The following is a 14,292-nucleotide window of genomic DNA, read 5'->3' on the forward strand; positions in this document are numbered from 1 at the left end:
TGTCTCATTTTGAGAATTTGAACTGCCCAATGTCCTTACCGACCATCCACGAACCTGTATGAATGAAGTCATGCATGTTAAACTAGGAATGTACATGTAAATAACTACCAACATTAAATCATTCTCGCTATAGATGCACACCATTGTGTGGCTCCAGTGATAATGTTAAAGGTAAATGTTACAAGTGACACAAACAATCTGCGCTAAAATGGACAACTTAGTTTGACTATCTCCATGATCTATAATTTTTCTAGAGATTAGTTTTACATTACTTTATTTACAATGTATATGCAAACCCACAACCCAGAACACAAGTACATACTGTAGATTCCTTATTTTACGCGAGTACCTAATTCCGGGATTCAATGGTTTACCATCAAATGGCGAAACCATTAAATCACGAATGCCAAAATTTTATCATAGTTTAATGTAGTTTACATATGTTCGAAAATTAAAAGCGAGATTTTAAAATTCGCGAGACAGGCTTCTCGTGGTTTTTCGTGGATATTAATTCTTCGCGTTTAATTAGAATTTACAGTAACTATAGATAACATTAGTATATGTTAACAATTACTGGCGATATGTAGCATTGTTATGATTTTTACAATTGAAGTCAGAATTCCATGTTAAAAAAACAGTATTAAAGGTAATATGAAAAAACCACAGAGGTAAATGTATTAGTATTGTAATTGAATTAGAAAATATTTTGTGTGATATATGTAATATTAGACATACTGGAACTGTCCACAAAGAAGAGGCTATTGGTACTGCCTCACTGACAGAGATTGTAAAGGCGGCAGCATCAATGACAGGAGGACGTGTTCCCAATGGGGTCACGGTCACTTCTACAGGTACTGAGGTACTCCTAAAATCACATACATACAAAATATCAAACTTTGTGATAGCACATTTTTGCATTCATTATATTGTACTTTATCATCATTTTGTGCTATTACTGTTAATGCAAGCGATTTATATGTCTACAGTGACAATTATCTCAAGAAGAACTGGAATAGGAAAATGGAGCATGGTGGTTGGTGAGTATGGGAACCAGGGCAAGGGTAAAGAGTCAGTAAAGGAAAATAAAGTCAAAAATAATGTTTAACTTTGTCCTCTGAAATAGCAGTTAGGCCATCTTTTCCTCTTTTTATCTTGTACCTTAATATATACAAATATGCTTTGAAAAAACAAATGCTTAAATTTCCACTTTGAACTCACCTTCTTTCTGCAATAGGCTGTCCTTGATCTGTTGCTTGGACCATAATGACATAGATTTCCCCTTCTGCAACAGCCCCCACACAGCTGATTGTGGCCTGTCCTTGTTGTGAGCTTGGCTGAATGGTGAACTTGGAAGCCCCATTGTTGGAAACACTTTGTATGGTATATGCAATATCACCAAAGGCACCACTATCGTCATCTGAAGCTTTGACCTTTAAATATTAAAAAATTGTATTACAAAAGAAAAAAGTTTTAAATAATATCCAATTGTCAGCACAAACTGAAATTTTCATTGCTTGCTATTAATGTGTACATGCTTTTAATAATATACAAATTGTTCAATATCTGAAGGGGTTATCTTTATTTCACCGATTTGAACTTACATCCAAAAGAACTTGGTTGCTGGTAGTGTAGTCCCCTTCAACGATTGTGTCGGTATACCTTGGTGCCTCAAACACGGGAGAATTGTCATTCAGATCTCTGACATTGACAGTGACTTGTACACTTCCACTTCTTGGGTTCTGTGTTCCTACTTCAGTTCCTGTCACCTGTGTAGTAAGTGGAGGAAATAGATTATATATTGAAAGAAAATCATACTTTGATAATTTACCATGTCAAGTTAAGATACAAATCTAATTCATCAAAATGTATCATTTTGTAAATGAACGATCTTCACTTAGTGCTGTAACAAATTCTTATAACTTACCGTAAAAGTGACAACTGGATTAGTTTCATAGTTAATAGATGCTGCAGCTTCCACATATCCTTCACTGTTAACTCGAAACAGCGACGTTCCACTAACTGTGTAGGAGTATGTTCCAATCTCACCAGATATCTTAAATAGATACAAGGGACATAAAAGCACTAATATTTAAGATAAAATTTTGTATGATCAACAATAATGCATTAATCTTCTCACACAATATGTATTTTAACAAAAATACCAATTTAATTACATTACCAGAGTTGTAAAAAAATCAAAGAGCAAATATGGCACTCGTGCAGAAGCCAAATTAATACCAGTACACTGAAGTTGTTTGTTTAAAGTCAAATCAAGACCATATACTTGTTGCAATTGTCATTTACTCTCAAAGTCAATTATCATAAACTCTATTCAATATAGGCATACAAAAAATTGTTTGTATTCCAGTCAACAGAAAATTGATATCACAATTTACACAACAGATCCTTTATCTTTAACACATTAACTTCTGGGGATTCCTTAAAACAAAACATACCAGATCTGGATCAGTGACTGAGATTTTCAACAGATTAGATCCGTCACTATTTCTTGGTATTGTTCCGACGGGAGAATTTTCATAGATGAATCCTTGGAATGGCACAGTGAGCACTGGGTTATTGTTATTGGCTGCAGCAATAGTCATCTTTATTGTCGCTCTGTTGGAATATCCGTTAGTCTGAGTTTCTCGAGCCTACAGTAGGATTAAAATGGAAACATCATTTATGATTTAATTCTACAATCATGCACTCCAAAACAACCAGCATCATCATACTGAAAAACAACTGACCTCAATGAAGAGTTCGAGCTCAGGAACCTGGGATCGATCCAAGGGACTGGTCTGGGTTACAATAGCTTGGTACTGGTTAGCTGAACCTGACACTTGTTGAGTGGTAACCTGGAACCTATTCTGGTAGCCAGTTGGAAGAGCTGTGGTCAAATAAAGAATATTGGTGAATATTTCATTTTTCTTTCATTGAGTTAAAAGTCTGTACACTTCTAGATAACTATTAATAGTTATACATGTATTAGTTGATCCTGTTTTATGAAAAATGCAAAAACATTACAAGACTTAGAGAAGTAGGTATTTGAGGGCAAGAGTAGGGTTTATTGAAGTGGTTATACCAGCTATATATACTAGCTATACAAATATTCAGAATGAGCATGTTTATCAGCTGAGCTTGTTTGGTATCTTTAAAAAAAGACTATTTGAATAGCAATACATGTATTTGAAAGTGTTCTACATCGTCAATTCAACAGAGGTTCTGAATGTTTCCATGCACTGAACAGACTTCCTTGAAATACTATGATCAAAGAAAGACACCATGGGTAAAATTTTTGGAATAAAATAACTAACAACATACAATTCATTAGTGCATGTGTGAAAACATTCCCCTTTTTTTCTTTCTGTGTACATGTACTTACTTTGTTGTATAGCAAAGTTGATAGGTGCATTGAGAGTATCCCTGTCCTCTGCCACAATATTCACAACAGCATTTGGATTACCAGAATTTGGTGGTACAGGATTAAATACAAGTGTACTACCCTGATAAAATAGAAACAAATGGACATATCAAAACCGGGGGGCAGATGAAAGTTCTAATTTTAATTAGATGGAGTCGTCCTGTTGCATTGATACACAGATTAAATTGCTTCAATATAAGAGGAAGAGACAACTTGCTAAAAGAGTTAATAGATCTAGACTTCTTAGTTAAAATGTAAATCTTGATAATTAAGTTTTCACTGAAATAAACAAAAAAACTTACTGTTGATCCAGATGTCACACTAGTTGAATAAGTTGGGTTAAAACAGACATTGTCAACCTCAACACACCCGGCATACACAAACTTGGGTCCCAGATCATCAACATCATTGACACTAATTGTTATGGTGGTGGTAGCTTGTCTTCTGTCGGCAGGATTACTGGCTTTGTCCTTAATAAAATGAATCACAATTATTCTATTTTGTTCTAACGATTAAACAGTTGTACATAATTTAGTTACCGGTAGGTATTTCTTGTCATTGTAATAAATCTTTATGATTTACATTGGTTCATGACTTGCAAACTTAAAAAGTGTATGTGTCAAAACACTTTTAAGAAAATCCCTCTGAAGCTAATATTGATAGTGTAAAACTAAAACAAAAAGATGTCTAAAGATACATCAATATATAATATATATATAGAGCATAACGATCTTATCATATGCTTCAATCAAGTTAAATTTGAAAGTTTAAAAGATTTAGAAAATTGACTCTATCAATTAGAAATCAAAGTACTGAAGTACTGAAAGCCGGGCTCTTTTGGTGTGTTTTTATGCATATTGTGTAGTAAAGACTGAAAATGCCAACACTTTTGACAAAACGTGGCTCTTTGTGTAACTATTTGGTATAGCGGAAGCTTTACCTTGACGCTGTTTGGTTTTTTGTTTACTTGTGCTATTTATAGTAACATTGGCGATTTGCCTGCCTATAGCCAGGACTCTGCTTTCAGCAGAGCCCGGCTAAAAAACTAATAGAACAACCTTCTCTTTCATTAAAAAAAATAATCTTTAGTGAAGAATACAGTTTAAAATATCTTAACATATTTTCAATTATAAACATCAATTAAAGACTGACAAGAATAATGATTATACTTACAGTTGCAGATATTGTAAGAGTATATGACTGAACAGACTCAAAATCTAATGGTTGTCTGACAACGATTTCTCCTCGTGATGTTATGGGGAGTAGAAATCTGGTGGAACCATCATTCTGAAAATCAAACAGAAAAATTATATTCTGACTATTTCCCAACAAATACCACTGCTTATAACATGTTTACATAAAACACTTGAAGCATGTTGAAATCCTACATTGTGAAAAAGTATGATTACTTACAATACTACCATCTCCAGCAACTATGGCAAATTCTATCTCTTTGTTTGATCCAGCATCCAAATCTGTTGCTGATATCCCAGAATACACTGTGGTTCCAACCGGAGCTGACTGTATTTTTAAAATTACCATTAAATTCAAATTTATACAAAGTGAAACAACAAAAATACTGACGGATGAAAAATATGATTTCTTTGAACAGAAAAAAAAAATGTATTTAATGTCAGTTGATTAATCACAACCATATCTGACCTCATCAACTGAAGCTGTGTACGGAGCATTAACAAAAATGGGCGGATTATCGTTGATGTCTCGAATCTCCAGTTGCACAAGGAAATACTTGGTTTCTGTGGGACTTTTCTGTAATTCAATGAATGTGCAAGATGAAACTGTTCGTTCCTCATAGAAAAATTATAAATGTTACATAATTTTTATAAAGAATGGAATACATTATATATAAGTCATTTGACTTAAGTGTTAATCCATCATTTGTATCTATATATATAAAACTGAACTTCATTTCCCTTATCTGGTAGTTTATACATAACACATGCTCAAGCAACGTACTGCAAAGAACTCTTTACACCTGCCATTATATTTTCAGAATTGCATTCATTTCAATACTAATAAGACACCAAATAGTTTAAAGCTAGAAAAGTACTTACCAGGGACACACACGATATTTCAAATTCAATTGTGTCCAGGTCATCAACGGCTGTGAATGAAGTTCCCTGGAAATGTACCATATTTTACATGACAAAATACAATAATACATGTATCTCAAACTCCTTAAACTTGACCCTTCATAATGCATGTGGTGGGTCAATATAAGCATCATTATCTGACACAGATATGATGATAGTATACGGTTTGTACCAGGAAATGAATTCATTATGAGAGCTTACCATTTTTTTCACAATTGTAGCCAATAGTAAGTAGCCAATTGTAAGAACAGAGAGTATCAATAAAGAATTCACTGCTTCTAAATAAATATTTAAAACTTACATCTCTGTCGATTTCTTTCTTTAATCGAATGTAAGTCCGCCTTCCGAAGGGCGAACTAGGCACAATCTCTGTTACCAGTTCAATCAGATCATTTAAATTCACTGAACTTGGTGTGGCCTGTGTACGGGCGATAGTTAGAGTAACTCCCGAGCCAGTAACAGTTCCTCCATTGATTCCTTCGATTGTAGTGTCCGTTCTGTAGAGAGCCGAATTCGGGTCAAATTCTAATACACTGGATTCATACACTGCACCAGCAATGTTCGGGTCCGTGAAGCCAGCGCTTCTGGTACATGCTGCAAATCAAATTACATCAGAACCTCCATGACATTTTCACAGCTATTGATTTAGAACTATATAACTGATAGAAAATATCGACGAAATAAAAACTTGAATATTCTTACGCTCTTGGGATTTCACTGTGTGTGTTGTTAGCACCACCAGTAGTAAAAGCACCATCAAATGGTTTGAGTTCCACATCCTGATAAACGAGGAACCCTGTCCTCTTCTTAAAGAAATGAAATACAACATTTGTTCAACATCATTTTCAGGTATTAATAAATATAATGACCCAATCCTTATCCAAATCCAACATAAATAATTGGGAGAAAGGCTGTTAACAATTCAATTATCACAAAGATTATTCTGTCTATAAACATTCTTAATAATTCTGGGTTGGGTTTTTTTTGTTTCTAATTGGGAACAATCAGTTTTCAAGTAAATAACAGTTTAATGAATATTGTACCTATAAATAGTTGACAGTATCTTGTACTTTAGAGCTTCTGCAAACATATAGCAGAAGTAATGAATGACAAAAAAATAATTTCATCCATACGCATTACTTGGCTTAATTCAATGAATAAAAACACCACCATCCAAATGAATAATTATTCCAAATTTTTATTTGTAAATGCTTAAGTCTTTAAAAGCCAACCCACCCATTATGACACACGTTCTCAATACACAACCACTGAAGCATTTAAACTCCCGTTTACCTGCCCTACCCACACAATACTGGTTAAACAACTTTTCTTTCATTTTCACCTCTAATTTATTGTAAATTACAAAACACTGCTAATTACCTGTTAATTTCCCTAAATTTACTTGATCAAACGATATCAAATCTGTGCATTTTTGTTTTTAATATAAGTGTTTATTTAAAGGAATGTGAACATTTTCAGCATGTGTATTCCCTTAAAATGTTCTTCCATAGTTTGCCCGTTACAACTAAATGAATCTTTCACATGTTAAGTTTTTGTTGTTGTTGAAAAATGCACTGTATATTTGAAAGGTGCGGCTACATGGCTTATAATTACAAAGGCAATTACTGGATGAAAAAAGGGGAGTTTTAAAGTTATATAAATTTATTTTCAAGTAAAAAAAAAACATTTAAACTATTAAATCGTGAAATCTAATAAAATGAATTATTCCAATCAAGTTATTAATTATCACTTATACTTTTATGTATCAATTAATAATTTTATAAGATATAAGGATATTACATAAATCAACAAACAGCACGATCTACAGACATGTGAACTGAAATATCAGTTTATGTACAGTACATGCAGTTTCTTATCAAACCATAAACTTTGCACTAATTTTAAAACTGCTAGAAGCCCTTCAAAACAGGTTTGCACATTAATTTTACTACGTACCGTGCACAGGGTGGATCCCTGCTCAAACTGTTTATAAAAACATTATAACACTATTTCTCTCTCAATTCAGTTTTAAACAAAATAAAACTAAAATATAATGTCATAAAAAGTTATTATAATTGAACAACTTTTTTTTTAGGCGCGATCACATAAAACGGGTGGAAACTGCACATATTCAAACATGCTTGCACAACTCTATTTAAAACCTTCAATATCAAACGTACCGGTTTTTTTTTTTTAAATAAGAAATTAAATAAAACATATAGTAAAACAAATACCTGCGCTTTAAAATCCTGCTACAAACTGTTTGCAATCGATCCAATAATTAATCAAATCAAACATTCATTAATCGAAAATAATACAATCCTTGCTGTGTGATGCTGAAGCGATATATCAGTAGGTACTCATGGTCCTAACCGCGACTATGTTCTACCACACCTTGTGAAGTCAGGTATGACAATATATTCAATGACTCCAGATATGAATACCTTTACAGTGCTACTATTTTGGAAGTCTGATCGACTCATGGCAATCCAGGCGTAGGTTGAAAAACCGGTTCTGCAAGCTTTGAAAGAAGTTCGCCAACTGAATCTATTTTTAACAGCCAATGACGTGAAGGGTAAACCCCATCACTTTGTTTTGCTTTAGTTTCGTATTTTTCATTCATGAGTAGAGGCCGGTTGTCGAACAAGTTTATATTATTAGTTTTTTTTCTGAAAGTATGTTAAAGGTACACCCCAAGAGTTCCTTAAACAAACTCTCGTGTATTATAGCTCGATACATCGGTAACACCCTTATCTATTATTACAAATCACACTGATTACTTAATTTGAGTAAGAGAGTTCAATCAAGTTCATAGGCGGATCTAAATGTTGTATTTTACAAGTAAAATTCGGGTTTTTAATTAGACCATACAAATTTATTCATACAATTTTTAAATACATTGTGTATACGTGATGGGTCATTTTTAGTGCTGAGTTAAAATTCAATTTCAATCGGGGGTTGGGGGGGGGGGGGTGTATATAACTATATCTATATAGTTGTCAAATTAATGTTGAAATATGATATTAAAGAAAAGAACAGTAAATTAAAAGTAAAAAAGGGGGTTGAGGTTTTTATTATGCACAAAACTAAAAGAGACACAATGTTCCGGTATGTGTGTGTGCGCCGTGGTCATAAGTTGTGGGTTTGGGGTTACATGTATGCATGTCTACGTCAATTTCACAAAAAATGAGCTAAGCATAGTTTTATAGTTGATAAATTATAGATTTATCGACTGTTAAGTACAGTTTACGATCAGTAAACTATACTATGTTAACGATTTGTTATATTTAAGTTTTCACCTGTAAAACCATATTCAACGGTTGTAATCTATTTACATTGTACGAAGGATAATCTATAAGTTTATATGTCTACAAATAACAATCTATTTCGCTGATAATTATACATATACATGTAGATTCAAATTTGTAAACTATAATTAATTATTTACATTCGTTAACTAAAGTTAAGAGTTGTTAATCATAGTTTCACAATCGTGAAACCATCTTTATCGGATAAACTATGTTTTGCAAAAGCAAATGGTTGTTTTTAGTGTTAATTATATCTTTAATATTTATATCGCCGTCAAATAACTGTATTTATTACATACTTAGTAATAAATACAGGTTTTTGGCATATGTGATACAGATGACATCACAAAATCCGTATCGGCCTCCGGGGCTGATATAGGTTATCAGCCCTCCAGGGCTGATACGGATCCGTATCACACCCCTTTCGGAACTCCTCTGCCTTTTTTCGCTTCGGCATTTTTGCATGTTTACAGACGAAAAATAAAATATTTTCAGTTACAGTCGACATTTTTAAGTGCAGTTGAAAACTTCAAATGCTAGCAAATGTTTTAAAGCAGTCAACTTTTAAAATCTGATGAAATTCCATTCCGTAGCTTCATGTTAAAACAAGAAGAACTCATATTTTTATCAAATACATGTACACGTGCAGACTTTTTTCAAATAATATGAATAATCAATTTAAAAAAAATTTAATGTTTTTTTTTTTTAATTTATTACTAAGTATGTAATAAATATAATAATAGATACCCTTTTCCATATCACAGCTTGTATCAACCCTCGACCAATATCATCCCTCGGGCTGATATTGGAGTCTCGGGCTGATACAAGCTGTGATATGGAAAAGGGTATGTATTATTCTTTATGGGATTCAATTTAATTATCCATATCGTGCAATTTTATTATATCCATAACAAGGAGTTCTGATATAACAACCAAGTAAATATACTAGGTACCGGTACCATATTGATATTGTTTTTCCTATATTTTGATTTGTATCTTTTCTCTAGTCTGTCTTGTGTTATCAATATTTCAATTTGTTCATTTTGACCTTGATGTATGGAGAGGGCTAAAATAGACTGTGCCTGCTGCCTAATCCCTAATTATAACCCTCATCCGAAGTGACCTGAATAAGATGTGTACTTTTTCATTTCATAAAATAAAAATCACACGAGACACAACGGTCGCAGGTTTGTGTGTGCGCAGGGGGTTGGGGTTGGAGTTGAAGTTGGGGGTGGTTATGTTGATAACGTGACCCCCTAACGATTGAGTGACCATTTTTCCAGAACACACCTTAATAGTAAATGCGTCAAATTTGATATTAAAGACATAAATCTGCCTCAGTTTCAGTACATGTACATGTTTTTAAACTGAATAATTGTTTTGTTTGCCTTTAAAAAATCTACTGACGTATATGTGTTCTAGAAATGTCCTGTTACACAACTCAGGATCGAGAGAGGCGCCTAGCTAGGCCTTTAACATTGTTAAAGTGCACATCATCCCAAGAAGATATTTCAGACTCGAAAGACCAACGATACTATACTTAATTATCTGATTGTTTGGAAAAGATCAGTTAACATTTACAATGCTCTTCATATAAAAGTGCCCACTTGTCACCTGAAGTACCATTGTACATAGAGAACGTCTCAGCGGTATTGGTTTAAAATCATCGAGTAAATAAACCGCAAATTTATTTTTATATACATAAACGAATTAATCTAATTCTCCTGTGTATACTGTTCATATCCTCCCATATCTCAAATAATATGTTCAACAGATGAGAGAGAGAGAGAGAGAGAGAGAGAGAGAGAGAGAGAGAGAGAGAGAGAGAGAGAGAGAGGAGGGGGGGGGGGAGGGGCCCCCGGGGGGGGGGGGGGGCTGACGACAGAGACTTTTTTTTAATTCAGAGACAAAACTATAAGAATTCAAACAGTATATTTATTTTAAAATTAAAGGAAGTTTCTGAAATTATAAAAAAAAAGGTCCAGTTGTAATTCTACAGTAGTCACTGTGTTCATCTACGGTACATGTATAGGGCCTATATGCCCTATAGAGATGAAGATGATTTACAGAGAAATCTGACAATAACTTTGGCCTCTGATCTGTCAAAGTCACTACACTTTTACTTTATTACTTAGCCTAACAGTCGCGTAGGCTTGCTTAGAGCCATATTAAATTTTTTGAACAAGCTCTGAATCAAGATGGAAACACATTTTAAAATCACATTGAATTTTGCTACATAATTATACGGATAAGTGATTGACTTCGTGCTTATTAATGCTATAAGATAGGCTATACATGATCTGCATGAGGAAGAGGAGGGGGACTGGAAAGCTTGCCTCTCCACTTATAATTATAAAAATCTATAGGTATGAGTTGCCCCAGAACAGAGTTATAAACAAACATGTTTATAACTGCAAATTAATATCATTACAATTTGCACGTGTCTCCTATGTAATGACGACACATCTGCATGTAGCCGGCATGTGGGCCGGAAATATCTTTTATAGACTAACGTTACTGTATAAATGTCATTGTTAGTAACAAAAATAATGAATAACATTAACATCTTACACGAATCTGTTTGGACGTCTCCATACATCTGGAATGTATTCTAAGTTTACTCATGTCCCCAATCTCATGTCCCCAATCTATACAAAAAATCAGTTTTAAGTGAAAACATAGACAAAGGCTATAGGCCTAATGGAGGGTCCGTTGCAGACGACAAATCAAACTTCCGGTTTCCTTTACAAGGGAAACAACTCGTGGTTTACCAAACTAATTAAATTCTTTTGGTATGTTCAATGCTTTGAAGAATTGTTGTGATTTAATATATATTTTACCAAGTACATAATATTTTTTACTTTTATATGCTTTCTCGAACGAACAATTTCTGGACGGAACTACAAAGTTCTATGCTTATGTTCCTACTGTACATCTTCGCTAGCCAAGGGTTTACAATCCACTCTGCTCCTCTACAACATGTTGTAAGCCAAGGTTTAACAATCCACTCAGCTCCTCTTCACGTTGTAGAGGAGCAGAGTGGATCGTAATACCTTGGCTAGCGAAGATGGCTTCATACCGACATTATCAGAACATTTAAAAAAAAATGTTTCATAATTTCATTTTACTTCTTTGCAACTTCTCTGCAAGTCATTCCTTGAACTCAACAAAAAGTCTCGAAATGTTTAAGGAGTGTCAATAATGATTTTTTATTTGTATTCAACTTGTGACATTTGTGGAATTTGAAATGGCTTTTGACAGCGTGGTTAGGTCAACCTTCTGGAAGCTATTGGAAAATTATCGAATACCACCATCATTAGCAGCATTAAAAACCTGCTATCCCACAAAGTCAACGAAGAAATTGTCGCACCTTGCCGCATGCAGAAGCAGAAAAAGATCGGCCTTAAAATAAACATAAAAAAGACAGAAGTAATGAGAATAAAAAACAAACCAGTAAATGGAGAGAACCTCAGAGAAGCAGATGAATTTACCTATCTTGGGAGCATTGTCAGCAAGGACGGGGGTGCTGACGACGATGTTAAAAGCCGTACCATAAAGGCAAGACATGTGAAAATGTAAATATAACATCAATGTGTCTCCATAGACACAAGCGTTCTGGATTTTTTCTTGTTCTAAAATATATCCCACTGATGAAAATAAAGCACCCTATTCTGAGGCAAAGTTACAGCATTAATTAATTTGCAAGATTCAATCATTTTCTAAACAAAGATGAGCCTATGGAACCCTTTCATATTTTTTTTCCAGATATTTAAATCTTTAAAATAAGTATGCAACTGCGCAGTTCGGTAGCTGGTCGAAATGATTAAAAAGGCATTGATCTGTTCTTGTTTGCATAATTTGCATACGAAACAACATGTAAAACCTCATATTTATTTCTTTTTTATCTTTTGGCAACAGTTCTTGTCAGTTTCGGACAGAAAGTAGCCAGTTCAAGAAATGTTTACATTTTCATTCTTAAATGTATAAGATAGCCGCACATCCCCCTTCATCACGTAGAACAGCTGTAGATCTGCAGAGCTGCAGACTCATTTTGACGATTTAAAAATCTGAAAAAAATATATGAGAGATTTATTGGTATTCTCTCTACAGATTTAATATTGCACATTGATGTTGTAACTTTTGTTTCAAAACAGAGTATTTTAATAGGTCGGAATGGGATCTGTTTTTTTAACAAGAAAAAAATCCAGTCCATACATTGACGTCATAGAAACAAATAGATGTTGATTTTTAAAACAATCTGTACATGTGTTGAATGTGACGGACATCTTTATACATATCCCAAACTTTTATATGTTCAGTTTTATAAGTATGAATTAAAGTAATTCTTTTTAAAAGTGGGGTAGGGGTCCAAATGATTAAATCAAAAATTTTCACATTGATATTTTTATTTCAAGGAAAGCATAACATGTCCTTGGTACTTGCCTATCCTTTATTCATTCTTGATTATAACCCAAGGTATGGCCAATTTAATATCAAACATAAATCTAATCAGTAATTGATGGAAATACTATGTCATTTATTTTTGCATCGACATGCAAAGGGATATGCGACCATCTTTTACATTTGAAAAGAAAAATGTAAACATTTCTCGAACTGGCTTGTTTCTGTCCAAAACAAACCAAAACTGTTGTCATATGACGTTCAACATGTTGTTTTGTATGCTAATCAATCATACAAGGGCAGAGCTATTTTAATCACTTAGAACTTACACTTACAGACTTAAATTTTAGATTTAGAAATCTGAAAAAAATCTAAAAAGGTCATATATGTCCACTCTAAAACCATTTGTTGAGAAAAAAGTCAAAGCTTGTTTATTTAAGTTGTAACTTTGTCTCAAAAAGGGTATCCTATTCTCAAAATGGGCCTCAAAAACTCTCAATTTCAACGAGATTTTTTTGTCTCTGTCTATGGAGGTACATTGAAGTAATTTTTTCATTGAAAAATATATGTATATTTTTTATGGCAATTACTTCGGATTCCTATCCTACATCTAAAAAGAATTTAATAAAACTATATATTTTATAAAACTAAAACAAAACAATTGAAACCGGGATAGAGACAACACAGATTGTTTTGAATTGATCTTTTTTTTTCGATGAAAATATAACGTCAATGTGCCTCCATAGACACGGGAGTTCTAAGTATAGCCTGTAATTTTCTTGTTCTAAAAATAGATCCCATTATCGACTGATAAAAATAGGGTACACTATTTGGAGGCAAAGTTTCTGCATTATTGTGCAAAATTCAACCTTTTTCTCAACAAATGGTTAAAGAGAGGACACCAATGAACCCCTCTGACACTTTTTTCATATTTTTAAATCTTCAAAATAAGTCTGCAGCTGCGCAGTTCTACAGATGTGATTTAAAAAGCATTGTTCTGTTATTGTATGCATAATAATATTTGCTTACACAACAAAACCTCATATTT

General features: G+C 33.4%; 1 protein-coding gene across 1 annotated transcript in view; it reads right to left on the bottom strand.

Moving 5' to 3' along the window:
• Positions 1–7,941, bottom strand: part of LOC105344514 (uncharacterized) — a 77,660-nt gene extending 69,719 nt beyond the window's left edge. The window contains exons 1-15 of the mRNA XM_066066030.1: positions 7,770–7,941; positions 6,238–6,341; positions 5,837–6,129; positions 5,497–5,562; positions 5,084–5,191; positions 4,835–4,942; positions 4,595–4,708; positions 3,724–3,891; positions 3,383–3,503; positions 2,748–2,887; positions 2,457–2,651; positions 1,925–2,053; positions 1,602–1,766; positions 1,219–1,430; positions 736–865 (exon numbers count right to left, since the gene is read on the bottom strand). Coding sequence (XP_065922102.1) covers positions 736–865; positions 1,219–1,430; positions 1,602–1,766; positions 1,925–2,053; positions 2,457–2,651; positions 2,748–2,887; positions 3,383–3,503; positions 3,724–3,891; positions 4,595–4,708; positions 4,835–4,942; positions 5,084–5,191; positions 5,497–5,562; positions 5,837–6,129; positions 6,238–6,313 — 2,025 coding nt within the window. The 5' untranslated portion in view covers positions 6,314–6,341; positions 7,770–7,941. The remainder of the gene's footprint in view (positions 1–735; positions 866–1,218; positions 1,431–1,601; positions 1,767–1,924; positions 2,054–2,456; positions 2,652–2,747; positions 2,888–3,382; positions 3,504–3,723; positions 3,892–4,594; positions 4,709–4,834; positions 4,943–5,083; positions 5,192–5,496; positions 5,563–5,836; positions 6,130–6,237; positions 6,342–7,769) is intronic.
• Positions 7,942–14,292: the final 6,351 nt, after the last annotated feature.

The sequence above is a fragment of the Magallana gigas genome, chromosome 7, assembly GCF_963853765.1.
Source record: "Magallana gigas chromosome 7, xbMagGiga1.1, whole genome shotgun sequence".
Lineage (NCBI taxonomy): Eukaryota > Metazoa > Mollusca > Bivalvia > Ostreida > Ostreidae > Magallana > Magallana gigas.